The following is a 16,472-nucleotide window of genomic DNA, read 5'->3' as shown; positions in this document are numbered from 1 at the left end:
TTGGTGGTCAGGGTTAAAGGGCATTGTGTGTGGATGCAGTGATGTGAAAGAAGCTTGTGTGTTGCTGTGGGCAGTATGTGAATCGCTCTGACCCGCAGACCAGAATCTCCTAATAAACAACTACTCTTCTTTTTCCTCTTGCTTTTTTCCAGCCCACTGTTTTTGCTTCCACGTGCTGTCATTGCATTTATCTCTTAAATTATATATTTGTCTGCTTTCCTGAATTTGTGGCTTTTTAATTCTTAAAAAGCACATAGGCTATACTGTACGTAGCACATATTTTTTAAATGATTTAACATTATTTAACATAATTATTAAAAAAATTATAAAAAAAATTAAAAAAAAAAGAAAAAAAAATGAAAACAAAAATGAACTTGCAGTACACAATAGAAAAGTAGGAACAAAAACCCTTTCAGTTGTTAAAAATGTTGTAGTTTTAGATATAAGCTATATCTATATCCATAGCTATCAGGCTTTTATTTTATTAATTTATTTATTTATTTATTTATTTTAAAGTGTAATGTTTTCAATCTGCAACAACTGAAAGTGATTTTACATGTTAGTAATAAATATAATGTATAGTTATATGTGTGTAATAAATGTATGAAATATAATCATATATCAATATATTATGATAAATGAAAGTTAAAAATAAGTAAATATACATAAACTAAACTTATATATTTACACACATACACGTAATAATATATATATATTATTATTATTACAATATAATTTGTTTAATACTTTAATTATATATAATTATTATTACAATATAATTTGTTTAAATAAATATCTAGAAACTGAAATACAATATAATTTGTTTAAATATATATTTAGAAAGGGATAATTATACAGACTGTTCAGCAGACCACGCAGACTTTTGCCTGGCCAAGCGCCATTCACAAATTTTCATAAATCTCTAGTATCTGTATCTTCAGTGAGCTTTGCTTTCAGTCTCCGGAGACTCCTGTGTTTCTGCTGTGTTTCAAGATGTATTAAATATGGGGCAGAAACACACACTCAAGACTGTGAACCTGCTGGATTAAACTGTCTCCCGGATGTGCCTGTTGCGATATTATTTTTAGATTTTGCGTGTACCAGTGCGTATGTGTGCCTGGAGTAAAGAGGTGCAGTTTAATGTGTTGTTCCTGTATCAAGGTCTTTTATCAAACATCTTTTTTTTTCTCTCTAAATCTTTTTTTTTATATATACAAAAATAACATTTTTACCTGATCCAAAAAAAGTTGAAAAGAATTTGCACCTCACTGCAGTAAAGATGTTTCCTGTAATCTGCACGACGCAGATAACGAGTTTGCTATTTATGATTTTTCTCATTTACCGAAAAATGTTTTCTGTTCTCACAGCTCCTTTAAGAGAAACTTTATACATTTATATATCAACTTTGGATTTAATAGTCTTATCACTTCGTTTCTTTTTGCCTTCCAGCACTGAAAAGTTCTGCATCCTTTCATGAGCAGAGACGAAGTTTAGAACGAGCTCGGGTAAGTCCTTCACAGATCCTAATCATCTCTTTCCAGTGAAGCCAAATGAAACTTTATTTCTCATACTTTCCTCTTGTATCTCAGACTGAAGACTACCTGAAGAGAAAGATCCGCAGTCGTCCAGAGAGGTCCGAGCTGGTCAGGATGCACATTCTTGAAGGTGAGTATTTTAATAACGCCCCCTGCAGCTCAAACCCTGACACACACCTCATAGAAAGACTATGGCTGCATCCAAAATCACATTCTTTGTGAGTAGGTACTTCTGTGGAATAAGCAATTACTTAGCGACTGTTTAAAAAGTATGTTTTATATAGTATTAATGTGAGTAGTATGAATGTAATCCGGATGTACTACATTCATTATGTTTTCTTTGTCACCTGACCTAACAGTGTCAGTTGTGTCACTTCACTGCCATTCACAAATCCTAGCAGTAAAATGTCCACCGTATGCATATTTCAAAACCTCACCATAAATAATAGGGACTCTTTACCTACTGTATAATAAATACTGTGAGTTCAGACATACTTCTCACATACTGTTTTTCACCTACAGTATAGTAGAGAAGTATGTGATTTCGGATGCAACCTGTGCTTTAAATGCATTTATTTAAAATGTGGTATGTACAATTTAATCTGAAGTACATATGATGAACAATGTGATCATGCACGATATGTATTTATATGTATGTATTTCCTGTATACAGAGACGTCAGCAGAGCCGTCTCTACAGGCCAGACAGCTTCTGCTGAAACGAGCTCGTCTAGCCGACGATCTGAACGATAAAATCTCCCAGCGACCCGGACTGATGGAGCTCATTCACAAAAACATCCTTCCAGTGCACAGCAGCCTCAAACAAGCCATCATAGGTACTACATTCAAGCAACAAACATGAAACAAAAAACACAACATAAAAACAAAATTAAATGTTTAACCACAATTAGAAGTATAACACAATTGTGTCTAGTTCACTACATTTTAAGTAAATTTAAAGTAATTTTAATTACTATAATTTTAACTACTATGTATATATTTTGTCAAATTATATAGAAATGTTTATAATATGGACTAACATTCGCATTTATATTCCTCTCACTCAACATTTCCTTTGGATCATTCCCTTTTTCCGCTCAATCTACATCCATACACAGGCTCCAGTACTCATTCCAGCACATCATTAGCCGTGTGTGCGCATTCATCTTCATATTTATATCCCGCCACGTTCCTGCAGCGGTGCAGAACGTGATCATTTAATGCAGAGTTATGGTAATGAGATTGCTGTGCGTTGAACACCAAGTTAAATTAATTAGAGGGGAATTTACATTTGTGTTCATACAGAATACGCCACTCTGTGGTGGTATGAGTCGATTAACCATGAAGTTTGTGCAGCGTCACACAATGCAGCACAGTGAAGGAAGGCTGAAAGACGTTTGCACAGAACGACTTGAACTGTTTTACTCCATAAACATCCTAATTAGATCGTTGATGATTATCAGCATAGTGCCACGCTCTCAGAACAGGCTCAAATTAAATATAAATATCATGCACTGGAGTTTAAAGGTTTTATTATTCACTCTGGGACAATATTAGTGCAGCGTAAGTGGAATGTGGAAGCAGTGCGCTAAAGATCATATAATACTACCAACTATTACGGCGTTTTTCTTATTTAAGATAATATTACTAACAACATTTCTACAACAATTCATTCTTTTTTTTCTTATTTTTATTATTTTTTTTTTTTTTTTTTTTTATTATTATTTAAAGAAGTATTAGAAGTCCCATACAGTATGTTTGAGCTGTGGGCATAAATTATATTTTAATCCATGCAGCTTGTTAAAGGGATAGTTCACCCAAAAATGAAAATTTGATGTTTATCTGCTTACCCCCAGGGTAACCAAGATGTAGGTGACTTTGTTTTCTTCAGCAGAACACAAACAAAGATTTTTAACTGAAACCGTTGCAGTCTGTCAGTCTTATAATGGAAGTGGATGGGAATCACGGCTAAAACATACAATAAAAAAAAAAAAAATTACGATAAATAAACTTAACTTTACACATCAATGTATCGTCACTTTCTTTTGTTTTATTGTATGTTTTAGCCGTCACCTACATCTTGGATGCCCTGGGGGTAAGCAGATAAACAGCAAATTTTAATTTTTGGGTGAACTATCCCTTTAAGGAGAGGTGGGCTGTTGTTACTTGACTAATCAAACACCTGGCAGAAAATAAAGCAAATAAAATGCAAAAATAAAAATAAATTTAAAATGAACAGAAACATACCAAAAAACAAACAGAATAACAACATACCAAAAATCCAATAATAAAAAAATTATATCTTAAGCATCTTTAAATCTTAGGTAAACATCTCTTATACTTTCTTCAGAAAATGTGAAAATATTTTATGTTAAGCATCCTTTTTTCACTTTCTCTTTCTCAGAGACGGAGTTTCCAAAAGTAGAAGCGGAGAGCTCTTCGTTTGATGAGGAAAGCAGTGACGCGTTCTCACCGGAGCAGACACTTAATCAGGACTCTCCCCTCGGTCAAGGACACTTACCTTTGCCACCTGAGATACCGGCCAATGAAACAACACCAAAACAGGTGCCTTATGTCAGTTTGCATACTTAAAAACATTTTTAAGAATTATAATTTTTAGAAAACAAATAAAAAAAAATTTAATTAATTAAAAAAAAACAATCAATACAAACTAACCTGCCAAATAAAAACTAAGCTTAAAATGTATTTTAAGGCAATGAATTTAGCTACATTTTAATGTTGACATGCAATTAGTCAATATTGTTATTCTTAACTAAAACGAAAACCATTAGAGGTTTTCATTATTTGAAATAAAGCTTATTAACTTTATACATTAAAATATGTAATAAAATACATGTTTTTCATGTAATATATTTATATTTTGTTTTTAATTAACTTATTTCAGATAGTTGCCAATGCAACACTTCTAATTTTCATTTTTAAAAAAAAAAAAGATTAAAACTGAAATGAAAATAAAGCTAAATATAAATATCGAAAATTAAAAGCACATAACATTGCTTATACTTACTGTAAACAAAAATATATGAATACATAGAATGATAAATCACTGCATCCTACATTTGTGTTCTTGTTAAATATGCATCATTTATGGTAATATAAAATTCAACTAACTAAACCAGTTATTATGAACAGCTAAGCTAATGAATTTAGTGATGTCAGTATCATTTTTGTTAACTAAATTTAAAACTATTAGAAACAGTTTTTATTTGAAAATAAAGCTTATTAAAAATTAGATTAAGAATATATAGTAAATTATTTTTAATCTGATATTTATATTTTATTTTCAACCGACTTTTTTTTTTTTTTTTTGGTTAGTTGTCAGTGCATCTCTAATGCATTTCTAATTGCCAGTGAATTTCTGATTTTCATTTAAGATTAAGTATTTAATGACTAAAAACTGAAATAAAAATTAATTAAACAGAAGTATCAAAGGTCAAAAGTACTAAACCTTAAAACTAAAATTAAAATGAAAACTAATAAACAAAAATAGAAGCTAATTCAAAATAGTATTAGTAGTATTAATAATAATTATAATAATAAAACACTTCAAACTGTATCAGTGGCATGTCAAAAATATGTACTTTCCCATCACCAGTAACATATATACTTTTAATGCACAGAATGTAAATTGAGTGTCTCAAAGAGGTGCCCTCAACTTTTAATTAAACCTGCACAAATCTTGGCAGTTTGAGTAAATCCCCTCTAAGGTTAACAAACTAATAATCTATCATCATCAGAATATCTCACACACACACACACACTTTGAAGTCTTCGAGTAGCTCGTTGTGCTCAGTCAGCTCTCCAGAGCCCTGAATTACTTGCAGTGCTCACCATCTTCATTCAGCTCGTTACACATCCACACAGACACATTCACACACACTTATTCTAACAAGCATGCGTGTAATCGCACTTGATCATCTGCGCACATGAATGTTTTGGTCCTGTAGTTGCATTTACATACACACACGCATGTGCTCTCTGAATGCAGTCACGCAAACACGATGGAGTTCATGTGCTTTTCTGGATTTTCTTAGGTCCCGCCCCCTCCTCCTCCTCCTCCTCCTCCACCACCACCGCTGCCTAACACAGCTGGCCCCGCCCCTCAGCAGAAACTAACCAATGGAGCAACAGGCCACAAGCAAGCTCCTGCACTACAAAAGGTGACAGTTCCTCATTTAATCCAGGACAGCTGGAATTACAGTTTTAAACTCTTGCACAAGTGTGTTGATGCCACAAGATAAATCCTCTTCCATGCTAATGTCTTTCTGTCTCTTTTAGGGTGGTAAAGTGGGTAGTGAGCGCCCTGTTCAGCGCTCTAAGAAGGTGAGAGATAACAAACCAAAGGTGAAGAAGCTGAAGTATCACCAGTATGTTCCTCCAGACCAGAAACCCGAGCGTGAGCCTCCACCTCTGCTGGACTCCTCCTACACCAAACTCCTCTATCAGCAGCAGCTCTTCCTCCAGCTGCAGATCATCAACCAAAACAAAAAAAAAAACAACACACCACACCACACCATCCTGCCTGCTCCACCCAAGTAAGATATGCCAGATATTTATTGTATTGTTTACATAAATATATATTTTTGTAAATCTATTTTATTTTCAAGAGAGCGTATAAAATATGTTACAATTACGTATCTGACAAATTACTATGCATTTTGTTTAAATATTGAATGATACAATTATATGTTAGATTTTAAGTATTTTTTTATATTTTTTTTATAAAATTATATACAATAGAATAATCATAAAATATATTTATAATATAAATATATATTTATAATTTATAATATTATGTTGTTGAATGTTTAACCTGTATCTGTCATGTAATAGCATGAATGCAAAAAATTAAATGCAATTAACATTATAATAAAATTTGTATACACTTTATTTAGGCCTCCTGCTGATCAGCAGCCTGCCTCAGCCAATTGCCCGTCGCCATCCAACAATGACACGCCCCCCCAGTCAACATCCACTAATCTGACTGGTCAGAATCAGCAGACCGCTGCAGTCGGGGGTGGAATAAAAATAGGACCCCTGCCTCCCAACCTGGATGAGCTGAAGGTTGAATCCCCTGCTATGATAATAACTCTAAATGTCCGTACTGATCACTGACTGGGAGTCTAATGAAATCCTGTCACATCCTGTCATTCTCTTCACTTCCTGCAGGTGGCAGAGCTGAAGCAGGAGTTAAAAGTGCGTGGTTTAACCGTCTCAGGCACCAAAAATGACCTTATTGAGCGGCTGAAGAATTTTCATGAGCAGAACGGTGGCACCAACGCACCAACGACATCTAAAACCAACACACCACCAGCCCCTGTAGTGGGAGGAGTCTCTTCCTCCACCCAATCAGCAGACAGGAACGTGGGGGTTGCTTCCTTCTCATTCATTGCTACTGCAGAAAGGGGCGGAGCTCAGATGACAGCACCTCAGATAATGCAGTTTGGTAGCACTAGCTCCTCCCCTCCGGTTTCCCCCGCCCACTCAGAGCACTCATCGACTGGAATGAGCCCAGATGAAACGAGCTGTAATGGGGATGCTTTTGGGGAAATGGTAAGTGTCTCCTATGCTTTTGTTCTGCTAGTCAAACGAATACAAATGGGTAACTTCAGGACAAGCAGTTGTGAAACGTTATCAAGTGTGTAAAAAGTGACATTTACAGATAAGTTTACCCTGTGTCTGCTGTGGAAGCGTTGCACCACTACAGCTAGAGGCTGATGCATGTGTCAGAGCTGCACGTCACCTCTGAGTGTTCACTCACCACAAACCAAAATAAAATAAAAATACTCCACAATTCATCAACAAAAAAATGAAATAAAAATAATTCATAAAATATAGAAAAAAATCTGTTGGTCTAATAATTTATAAAATATAGAAAAGCTGCAGGTTGCATAATTATAATAAAATAGAAAAATATTCAATTCATTCATTATTAATGAAATCAGTTGTATCAAAATAATAGTTAGGTTAGATTTCTTTAGTAGAATAAAACTGATAACAATAAAATAAATAACAACAATATATTAATTTAAATAAAAATATAAAAAAATTAATAATAAAAAAAACAATTAATCTAGACTTCAGCTATCTTTGTTTTTAAAGAAAATCTGTTAGTCTAAATATTGATAATGATATAATAAGTATTTTATCAATAAAAGTAAAAGGAGTTTACTTCAAAATAATAATTAGGCTAAACTCCAGCAAAATTCCACTTTATTTTAAATGAAGATCTTATAATTGAACATTTATTTTATTAACAAGGTTTAAAGAAAAACATCAAAATAATAATAATAAAATTGTTATTCAGTAATTCTTTACATCTGTGTATGACATGAATATAAAATTGATTGCTATTTATATTTGTTTATTTGGTAAAAAAATCCATTTATATTAGAATTTTTTTAAAATCATACAAGCTTTGCAGTAATGTTCAGTACATATTTAACAAATACAGTACAAATCAAATATATACCCCCCACACATACATTCATAAAAAAAACTACCACCAAAAAAATAACCACTATTTTATCAAGCATCTCAAATGATTTGAACCGTCACATATTTGAATCGATTTTCAACTGGCTCGCGGTTAATCGTTACATCCCTAATAGCAATCAATAATTTCTTTCTTATATGTGTATGAAAACCTACATGTAAATTTTTTTTATTTTAACATAGTAGTAAAGTTGTTTTTTAAGTAGCTGTGCCGCAAGGCAGCATCCATCGACTAACTGTACATTGCAGTATATCAGCTGCTTCTAGTGTAGACTGTTTATTATGCATGCAATGTAGTTTTGTTGTGCTGTACCGCTTGTGTCTGGTGACATGGTATTCCTAGAGTATGGATTTATTGCATTTATACAATTATATACTGTAACTATTTACTCAAAGAGTAAATTCTGAATAGCTCTTAATATTTATGTATTTGCTATTCCTGTCCCTTGCAGGTGACCTCTCCTCTTACCCAGCTCTCCTTGCAACCTTCTCCTCCTCTCCCTTCCATGGTCTGCATTAAAGAGGAGCCCGGCAGCCGGACGTCTCCTTCCTCCTGCTGTCTGGTGTCCCAGTCTGCGGCGCCCCCTGTAGACAAGGACCAGATGCTGCAGGAGAAGGACCGGCGCATTCAGGAGCTGACACGCATGCTGCTGCAGAAACAGCAGCTGGTCGAATCTCTGCGCTCGCAGCTGAAAGGCAAACGTGTGGATGCGCCGGACCGATCGACAGAGGAACTTCCTGGTGTCACTATGGAGCAGATCAGAGCGATCATTAAAGAGGAGGTCATAGAGGTGATCGAAGACAGCGAGATGGTGACAGAGCCGCAGGTGTTCCCGCAGGTAGGGCAGACGCAGCAGCAAAGGACGGGTGTTGCAATAGAGCTGGAGCAGGACCAGCAGCAGCAGCAGCTCATAATGCAACAGAATCAGCGCAACCTGCAGCAACAAGTACATCAGAGGAAGAGGAAAACACAAAAACAGCAGCACAACCAACAAAAACAAGTCAGTACAATTTCCTTTTTGAGATTGATCATATGAACCGTTAACACCATCATCTAATTAGAGTAATTAAAAAAACAGTTCCAAAATTAAATCCTGTCTGGTTCATGCTTTGAGTCATGATCCCTTCACGAAGGAGCCAGTTTCTCAAAGTATAAACCAGGATAACTACCGCTATCTATAACGAAACATACTAAAATTACTGGAAATAAATAAAATTAATTAAAAAAAATCATAAAAAAACTTGTTGAAAATGCTGCCTTGGCAACTAAATTTTTCACATTAAATTACTGGAAATAAACCAAATGTTTTAAAAAAAATCATAAAATTTGGTGCCAGTACCCTTGTGGGCAGCATGCCCCGAGTTCAGATCCCGACTCGAGGAACTTTCCCGATCCTGCCCCCTCTCTATCGCACTTCGCTTCCTGTCTCCTCTGCACTGACCTATCATAATTAAAGGCTAAAATTGCAAAAGTTAATCTTTTTTAAAAAAAAAAAACTAACAAAATCACAAAAAAAAATAAAAACAAAAAAATAAAAAAAAATCGTAACATAATTACAAAAAAAAATTAAATGAAAATATTTAAATTTTAAAAAATTAAGTAAAAAATTAAGACACAAATGAGTTTACTTTTTACTACTTTTATACTGATGTACAGTTTTTATTCCATCAGCTACTAGACAGCACAAAACATACTTTTTTTTTTATTTTTGAGCGATTTTGTTGCAATTTTGACGCCATTTTCCCCAGGAATGCAAGTCGCCTAGTTTGGGGTGTGATTTAGTTAGTTTTCAGTACCAGTTGGGCTGGTTTTGTTATGTAGACCTGGCAAGCCTGGTTGTCACTGTATTTTCAGAGTACTTTTAGGAGAAACACTTTTTCTCAGAACATCTCCCTTGACACCCTAGCACTACATCGCAGCCTCCTGGGGTTATGTTTGTGGCACAGCAGTAGTCAGACATTGAACTTTTATTGTAATGGAAAATCATGGCACATCTCATGTTTTCTGCTAACCTTTCTTCTTTTCCATTTTTCCAGCAGTTGCCTCAAGCACTTACCAACCAGCAGTCAAGTCCTGTTTCTTCATTCCCAGCGGATGCACTGAACTCAAACTCAACCCCCACCATAGTGACCGACAGCAATGGCAACCAGTTCCTGCTAACACTGTCCAATCAAAACACAGAGACACCGGCCAGAGGCCGCCGCGCCCAGAGCAAAGTAAGCAATCAAATTAAACTTGTGCCTCAGTGCTTAGAGATGTCAAAATCTATACAATTATCATGTAATCATTGATGTTTATGTCGTTTTCAGAGACTGCAGCGTACACCCACCATGTTTACCAACCAATCCGTGACTGAATTCCTTAACAAAAACAACCAATCAGAACAGCCCATACAAACCGTCATTTTAAAACAGCCAATCAAAAAGGTTAGTACAAAAATACTTTATTGCTGTGTTTTTACACACTTTTTTGTATTTTTTTAATAGTGTGTGAAACAGAATATAATTTGAATGTGGAATACATACATGACCGTATTATTTTATGTAAAAATGTCATACATTTTGTCAGTCCGATCAAATAATGAAAGGAGAAAAAGATAAGTCTCAGCTGATATTACTTCTAGTTCAATCACCACATTCATTCTTTAAGCTGTTAATGTTCATTGAGACTCTATGATAGCTAAGAGGACTTTTGCAGAAAACTGCCATCATTCCTCCATATAAGTTAATGATATGTATAAAGCAACATCACTTATTCCTGACAAGTCATTGAACACGGTTATGAGACTTTTAAACCCACTTATTAAAATGTTAATGACTAATCACTGTCACTGGTGTTCAAATGAGGGCTGCAGGCATGGGCTGTTAGCCCATTAGCATTGGGACTAATTGAGATGCATGTTTTTACTTTGACAGGCACTAAAGCCAGACCTAAATGTGACGACCAATTACAAAGCATCAAGCTGCACATCCATCTCATCACCAGCCAATGTCCATCCGTTCTTCTCTCCAGTGGATTCCATGAACGACACTGAACACGTTCCCTCATCTCCCAACAACAATAACGTAAGTGTTTGGTTTGTGTACATGCTAAAGATCTGTTCCAAAACCTGGTGTGCTAGACATCATTTGCATTATTGTGCCTTGCAATGTACATTGTTGTAAAGAAGTTTCAATGTGGAAAAAGTATGTGAACCCTTTGGGATAACTGAATTTTTGAATTAAATCGGCTGTTCGGTTTAATCACAGTAATTGAGAAACAAAATGCTACAAACGTTTGGGGACTATACAAAAGGTTTTTTTTTTTTTTTTTTTTTTTGTAAATAAATGAATTAATGGTTTCCAGAAAAAAATAAGTGTTTTAAACATTGAAAAAAAAATAAAATAAATGAATTAATGGTTTCCAGAAAAAAATAAGTTTCCAGAAAAAAATAATTGTTTTAAACATTGATAGTAATAAGAAATTGGACTTTGCAGATCTTTTTTATGCTCAAACAGCCACATTACAGACTAACTAAAGTTGAAAAAGTGAAAAAGTAATAGCACCCTTTTAAGTAATGATTTATGTGCAAACCTTGTAAACATTCACAGTGGATACTAGAATTAAAAAAAAAAATTGATTCCCTTGTCTGAAGTCTTCCCAAGAGGCTTACCAGAGTCATGAATAACCTGGAGTCCATTCAAAAACATTCACAAATTTGGAGTTTGCTCTTCACAAGAAACTCGGCCTGATGTGAAGCATGCCTCGAGCCAAAGAGATCTCAGAACACCTAAGATTAAGAACTGTTGACTGTGTAAAGCTGGAAAGAGTTACAAAAAAGGCTTTCGGAGCAGAGCTTGTGTTTGTGTCTGTACTCTGTGTGAAGACTGTCTTGGGGCCAGCAAGAATATTTTCTAAACCTAAATAACAAAATCTATGTCATACGAGGCAGGAATTCTAATAAGAGTTGTGTCTAGACTGCTATACGGCACAGATTCTGTTCGTGGAGAACGGATTTATAGGTCTGTGATATAAATAGAGCGCAGCTTGTGCTAACGTCTTAAGACCTTTATTGAGACATGCATGTTAACCGTTTTGATAGTTTGGCATGGTATCATGATCTATCCTGCTTAATCTGACTCTAAAACCTCTCCTCTTTTTTTTTTTAACCACATTACATATCATTTTATCCCTTTTTTTACACCTCTGTTTCTTCCCATCATGTTCTGTCATTTTAAGCTGTCATTTTTCATGTGGAGCACAAAAGGAGTGCTTTCATGCAGTTTTTTTCATATAGTTCAATGGTGACCATGTCTGTCAATCTCCAAAGACATCAAAAACATCAAATAAGCACCACAAAAACAGGTCAAACGACTTCTACTATTCAGGAGACTTGGAATATAGTGTATTAATAATATGGGCTACTTTTATGTTACATTTTGGTGTATTTTTGTCCTGTAAACTACTGTGTATGGAGATGAACTGCATGGAAATTCATTAGAAATCATCTGTTAGTGTTCCATGAAAATAATGACAGAACGAAACCTTTAATATGCATCCATATCTCTCTGTCAGGAGGAGATGTGTGTGGATTCGGACCAGCATGCTTTGCTCTCTCCTTCCACCTTGTGTTCACCCATAGCTCTTTGTCATCAGGTACTGTCTCTTCCTCCATCTCTCTTACATCTTCTGTTGAACTTCTGTTGTTCCCCTGCGAGATTAACTTGTTTTCTTTTCATATTAATGTTTCTGACCATTAAGTTGAGTTGAAATCCATGATTTGTCAACACTTGGGACTGATTTAGGATTTGTTGTCCCATTTCATCTGAGTGATTTCATGGATTTCGGGGAGCAGATCCCAGATCTGATTATTGAACGAGATCCCTAATGATATTTAATGAGGTTGATGTTCTTGCAGGAGAATGGCTGCCATCAGCAGGTTGACGACCTGTTTGACATCCTAATTCAGCGTGGATGAGATAAATTCTTATTTTTTTTTGATGATGATGATGATTTTTTTTAATATTTAAAAGCAAGTTAGATGAGAGAAGCGTATAGCTGCTCACGCTCTTTGTTTCCTGCATCCTACAGATATCTCTGAGAATTTTAAAGCTGCACCTGATCCTGTTCTCGAAAGGCTTCGGCCGAACACGCCCCTTTGCTCAAGCTCCTCCCCCCTCAGTCTTTCCCGTCCTCCTGATACGCCCCTCAAAACTTTCATTTTAGAACCTCAGCCTCCTTCAATTAAGATGCACAGCAACTGTGACCCAAGAGGTGGGCGTCTTGAGGATTTCCTGGAAAGCACTACTGGCAAACCTTTGCTGGGAGTGGAGCCAGGAGGACCGACGACGCTAATTGTTGACCTCCACAACCAAATGCTCAGCACGCCGAGTATCCTAGACCACCCACGTTCCCCAATGGATACATGTGACATGGGTTTTTCCAGTCACTCGCCTTCAGATTTGATAGACTCCGCCTCCGATCCTATGGATTGGCTGGAACTCGGAATGGGTGGGACTGGAGTGGAGGGGCCTGGGATGGTACATATGGATGGACACAGCTCTTCTAGCTTATTTTCCACAGACTTTTTGGACACTTCTGACATGAATTGGTCCAGCTTATAGCTATCGCAGACTGCAGTATTTCCGGAAGGGCCTACTGTGAATTAACTTCCTCCATATAGTACAGTTTATATTTGTTTCCACCAGTGACTTTTCCCGTTTGGATTCAAGTATGGATTTTCGAAATACTAACTTAAATTGGATTATGTTACATATTGACAGACTTTATCCTTCACCTTTGCTTGCACAAATGCTCACACCCCTGAAAGCACACGTAGGTCACAGAGCCGTTTACATATCGTTTTTATCTGGGTGTCGTTTGTTCATCTGAAACACTTTGCTTTTCAAATTTGGATATTAGAACAAGATATTTTTGTGTTTTATCATCTCAAATACATGAATTGCGCTTATATTAATGACACTTAAAACAAGATGCATTCTAGATGATGGAGTCTTTCAAACGTCTTGGTGATGTATGTGTGCTTATGGAAATATCCATACGTTCAAGCAATATACCCTGATTTTGCATCAGTTTTAGCAAATTAATTCACTAAGTGCAGCTTTTGAGTTTCATTCACTTTTAAATTTGATTATGCGGCATTAAAGGAATTGTTTTTCTGATTTTACCTGCTTTACCAAATATAGCTGGTAGACTTATACATAACTCAATAGCTTTGAAACATGCAGCTGGATTTTACTATATACTAAATGGATTTTTATAGTATTGAACCAATGCTGCTAAAACGTTTATTGCATAAGCCAACAGACTTTGTATTGACATTCATATGTTACCATAAGTGTATTAATATTAATAAAGATGATAATAACAACAATAATAATAATAATAATAGTTTGTTATTTTTATTATTATTGATCATTAGTACTCAGTTAGATCTTTGTTAAACAAGACTCTCAACAGGTACATGTATCCACAGCTTCTAATGTTCAACATTGTGCCAAAAATATTATTTTATAGCTATATAGATAGCCTGTAAGCTATTCAATATTTAATTGAAATATAATACAACAACTGGACTATGCTACTTTAGCAATTTTTTTTTTCATTATGAAAAGACAAGCCATTCAGACCTTGTTTTTGTTAGCATTTGCTAGCATTGCAACCTGATGAGAGCTCCCAGATAAAGTTTTAATTGCGTAGTTAATTGCTATGTTAATAGTACAAGATTAAACAATTCCCAGAGTGCTTGATAGTTAAGTGTATGACTCCAAACTAATAGCATTGTGTTACTGCTCGTCTTTGCTAGGTTTACATTACCAGTCTTCACCAAAGTACAGTATGAGACTCATATTTATCACATTTTGGCAAGCTTAAAAGGGGTATTGCTGCTTCATATTTGTTAGATCCAGTAAATATTTTGATTAAACTGTGCATGCTATATACTGAATAAGACATGGAGAGTTCATACTTTATTACATTGTTTTAATTTAATGTTCTTAAAAATCGAACATGCCTGTACCTTCCAAAAATATTGTGTCCATAAATCTGAACGGGGATTTTTAAACATTTTACTGTATATATTTTGCATTGTATATGAACTAAAATGTTGTATATGCCTATCACAGTACACAGCGTACTGTATGTACTGCACTGTATTTTATCAATACTTCTGTCTGTAAGGTGAAGTTTGATAAAGGAATATGAGCCTATAAGAGATCATGTATGTTTCTAAGATGATCTGAATGTAGAGTTTTTAGTGTATAAAAGATTAGAAGATATACACAAGACATAATTGCATTTAATCAATAAGGAACATTCAAATTTCAAAGACCCTCAAACACATTTGTATATTATTACAGTTGCTTTCTTTATGCATTGCTTTAATGTGCAGTTTTCGGTGCTTCTGCATATTGTACATGAGCTCAGGAATGAATTGTGTGTGTATGTGTTTGCGTGTGTGTGTATGTGTCGTCATTTGGGGGAACAGCATTACTGTCCGCAGTATTCACGCTCTCCATCTGTTTGAATTTGCACTTACAGAGTTTTGGCTGGTGCTTCTTGTGGCCCAAATTGAACTTCATATCCACATGACCACCTGCTGTACTCTGGAGAATCAAACTCCCCAATGTTTCGTTGGCTGAATGTATTCATTTGTGGGGCTTCAGGGCCTCTCAGGGGTTAATGTCTTTAAGACTTTTTTTTATTTTTGGAAAATAAATAAAATGTTACAAATAAAAATAAATGTTCTGTGTGCTTTCCAGAAGGGAAATGGCAGTTTTGGTTTAAAAAGGAATGCATGGGTTAGAATGTTTGCCTAGTGCTCGGTATCATATATTCTTATGTACATACATGTCTGATAGACATAACCCTAAACTGATGTATTTATTGTGGGCTTCCTTAAAGGGACAGTTCACCCAAAAATGAGCAAGTGAATAATGATTACATTTCAGCACAAAAGATATTTTATAGTTTCTGAAGACTTCAAATGTATGGCATAAGTCACATGGACAGTTATTTTTTTATTTATTTTTTTTATTTTGGAGCTTGACAGCCTGACTTTCATTAATATTTGTATAGCATTAACATTTCTTTTTAAGGTCTCTTGGAAGAAAGAAAGTCATCAGGTTGGGAACATCATATGGGTGAACCATTCCTGTAAGATTAACTTGAGGGGCTTTCGCACCAGAGAATCATTTTCATAGTTCCTAGAACTAAGTTTCCACTTTTTGGTGTGTTTGCACCACAGAAACTAGGAACTAGGAAACTAGGAAAACTCCTATTTCTGAGAAGGGTCTAAAACATTTCTACCAGTGACATAAGTGTATGCTGATTGGCCAAACGCACGTGAAACACTGGCTACCTGGCATTTTAAAAAAGCCTTGTAAAAATATTTACTCCACGAACATAGAAAACAGCGATAAC

The 16,472-nt window shown here is 35.2% G+C and overlaps 1 protein-coding gene across 7 annotated transcripts in view; it reads left to right on the top strand.

Annotated features, from left to right (window-relative positions):
- Nucleotides 1-15,792, top strand: part of LOC109092293 (myocardin-related transcription factor A-like) — a 47,455-nt gene extending 31,663 nt beyond the window's left edge. For 3 of the 7 annotated variants that reach the window (XM_042720675.1, XM_042720676.1, XM_042720679.1), the window contains 16 exons: nt 1,450-1,505; nt 1,590-1,665; nt 2,209-2,370; nt 3,939-4,099; nt 5,590-5,715; nt 5,834-6,090; nt 6,451-6,619; nt 6,725-7,108; nt 8,503-9,051; nt 10,088-10,267; nt 10,361-10,477; nt 10,967-11,116; nt 11,816-11,819; nt 12,604-12,686; nt 12,949-13,004; nt 13,120-15,792. In XM_042720675.1, the coding sequence (XP_042576609.1) occupies nt 1,450-1,505; nt 1,590-1,665; nt 2,209-2,370; nt 3,939-4,099; nt 5,590-5,715; nt 5,834-6,090; nt 6,451-6,619; nt 6,725-7,108; nt 8,503-9,051; nt 10,088-10,267; nt 10,361-10,477; nt 10,967-11,116; nt 11,816-11,819; nt 12,604-12,686; nt 12,949-13,004; nt 13,120-13,654 (3,065 nt within the window). In that variant the 3' untranslated portion in view covers nt 13,655-15,792. Of the gene's footprint in view, nt 1-1,449; nt 1,506-1,589; nt 1,666-2,208; nt 2,371-3,938; nt 4,100-5,589; nt 5,716-5,833; nt 6,091-6,450; nt 6,620-6,724; nt 7,109-8,502; nt 9,052-10,087; nt 10,268-10,360; nt 10,478-10,966; nt 11,117-11,815; nt 11,820-12,603; nt 12,687-12,946; nt 13,005-13,119 lie in introns of all 7 variants that reach the window. The other 4 variants (XM_042720677.1, XM_042720678.1, XM_042720680.1 and 1 more) reach the window with 4 other exon arrangements.
- The last annotated feature ends 680 nt before the right edge of the window (nt 15,793-16,472 follow it).

This window comes from Cyprinus carpio, chromosome B3 (assembly GCF_018340385.1).
Source record: "Cyprinus carpio isolate SPL01 chromosome B3, ASM1834038v1, whole genome shotgun sequence".
Taxonomy (NCBI): Eukaryota; Metazoa; Chordata; class Actinopteri; order Cypriniformes; family Cyprinidae; genus Cyprinus; species Cyprinus carpio.
Note: the sequence above shows the minus strand (reverse complement) of the source record. Positions and strands in the feature narration are given on the sequence as shown.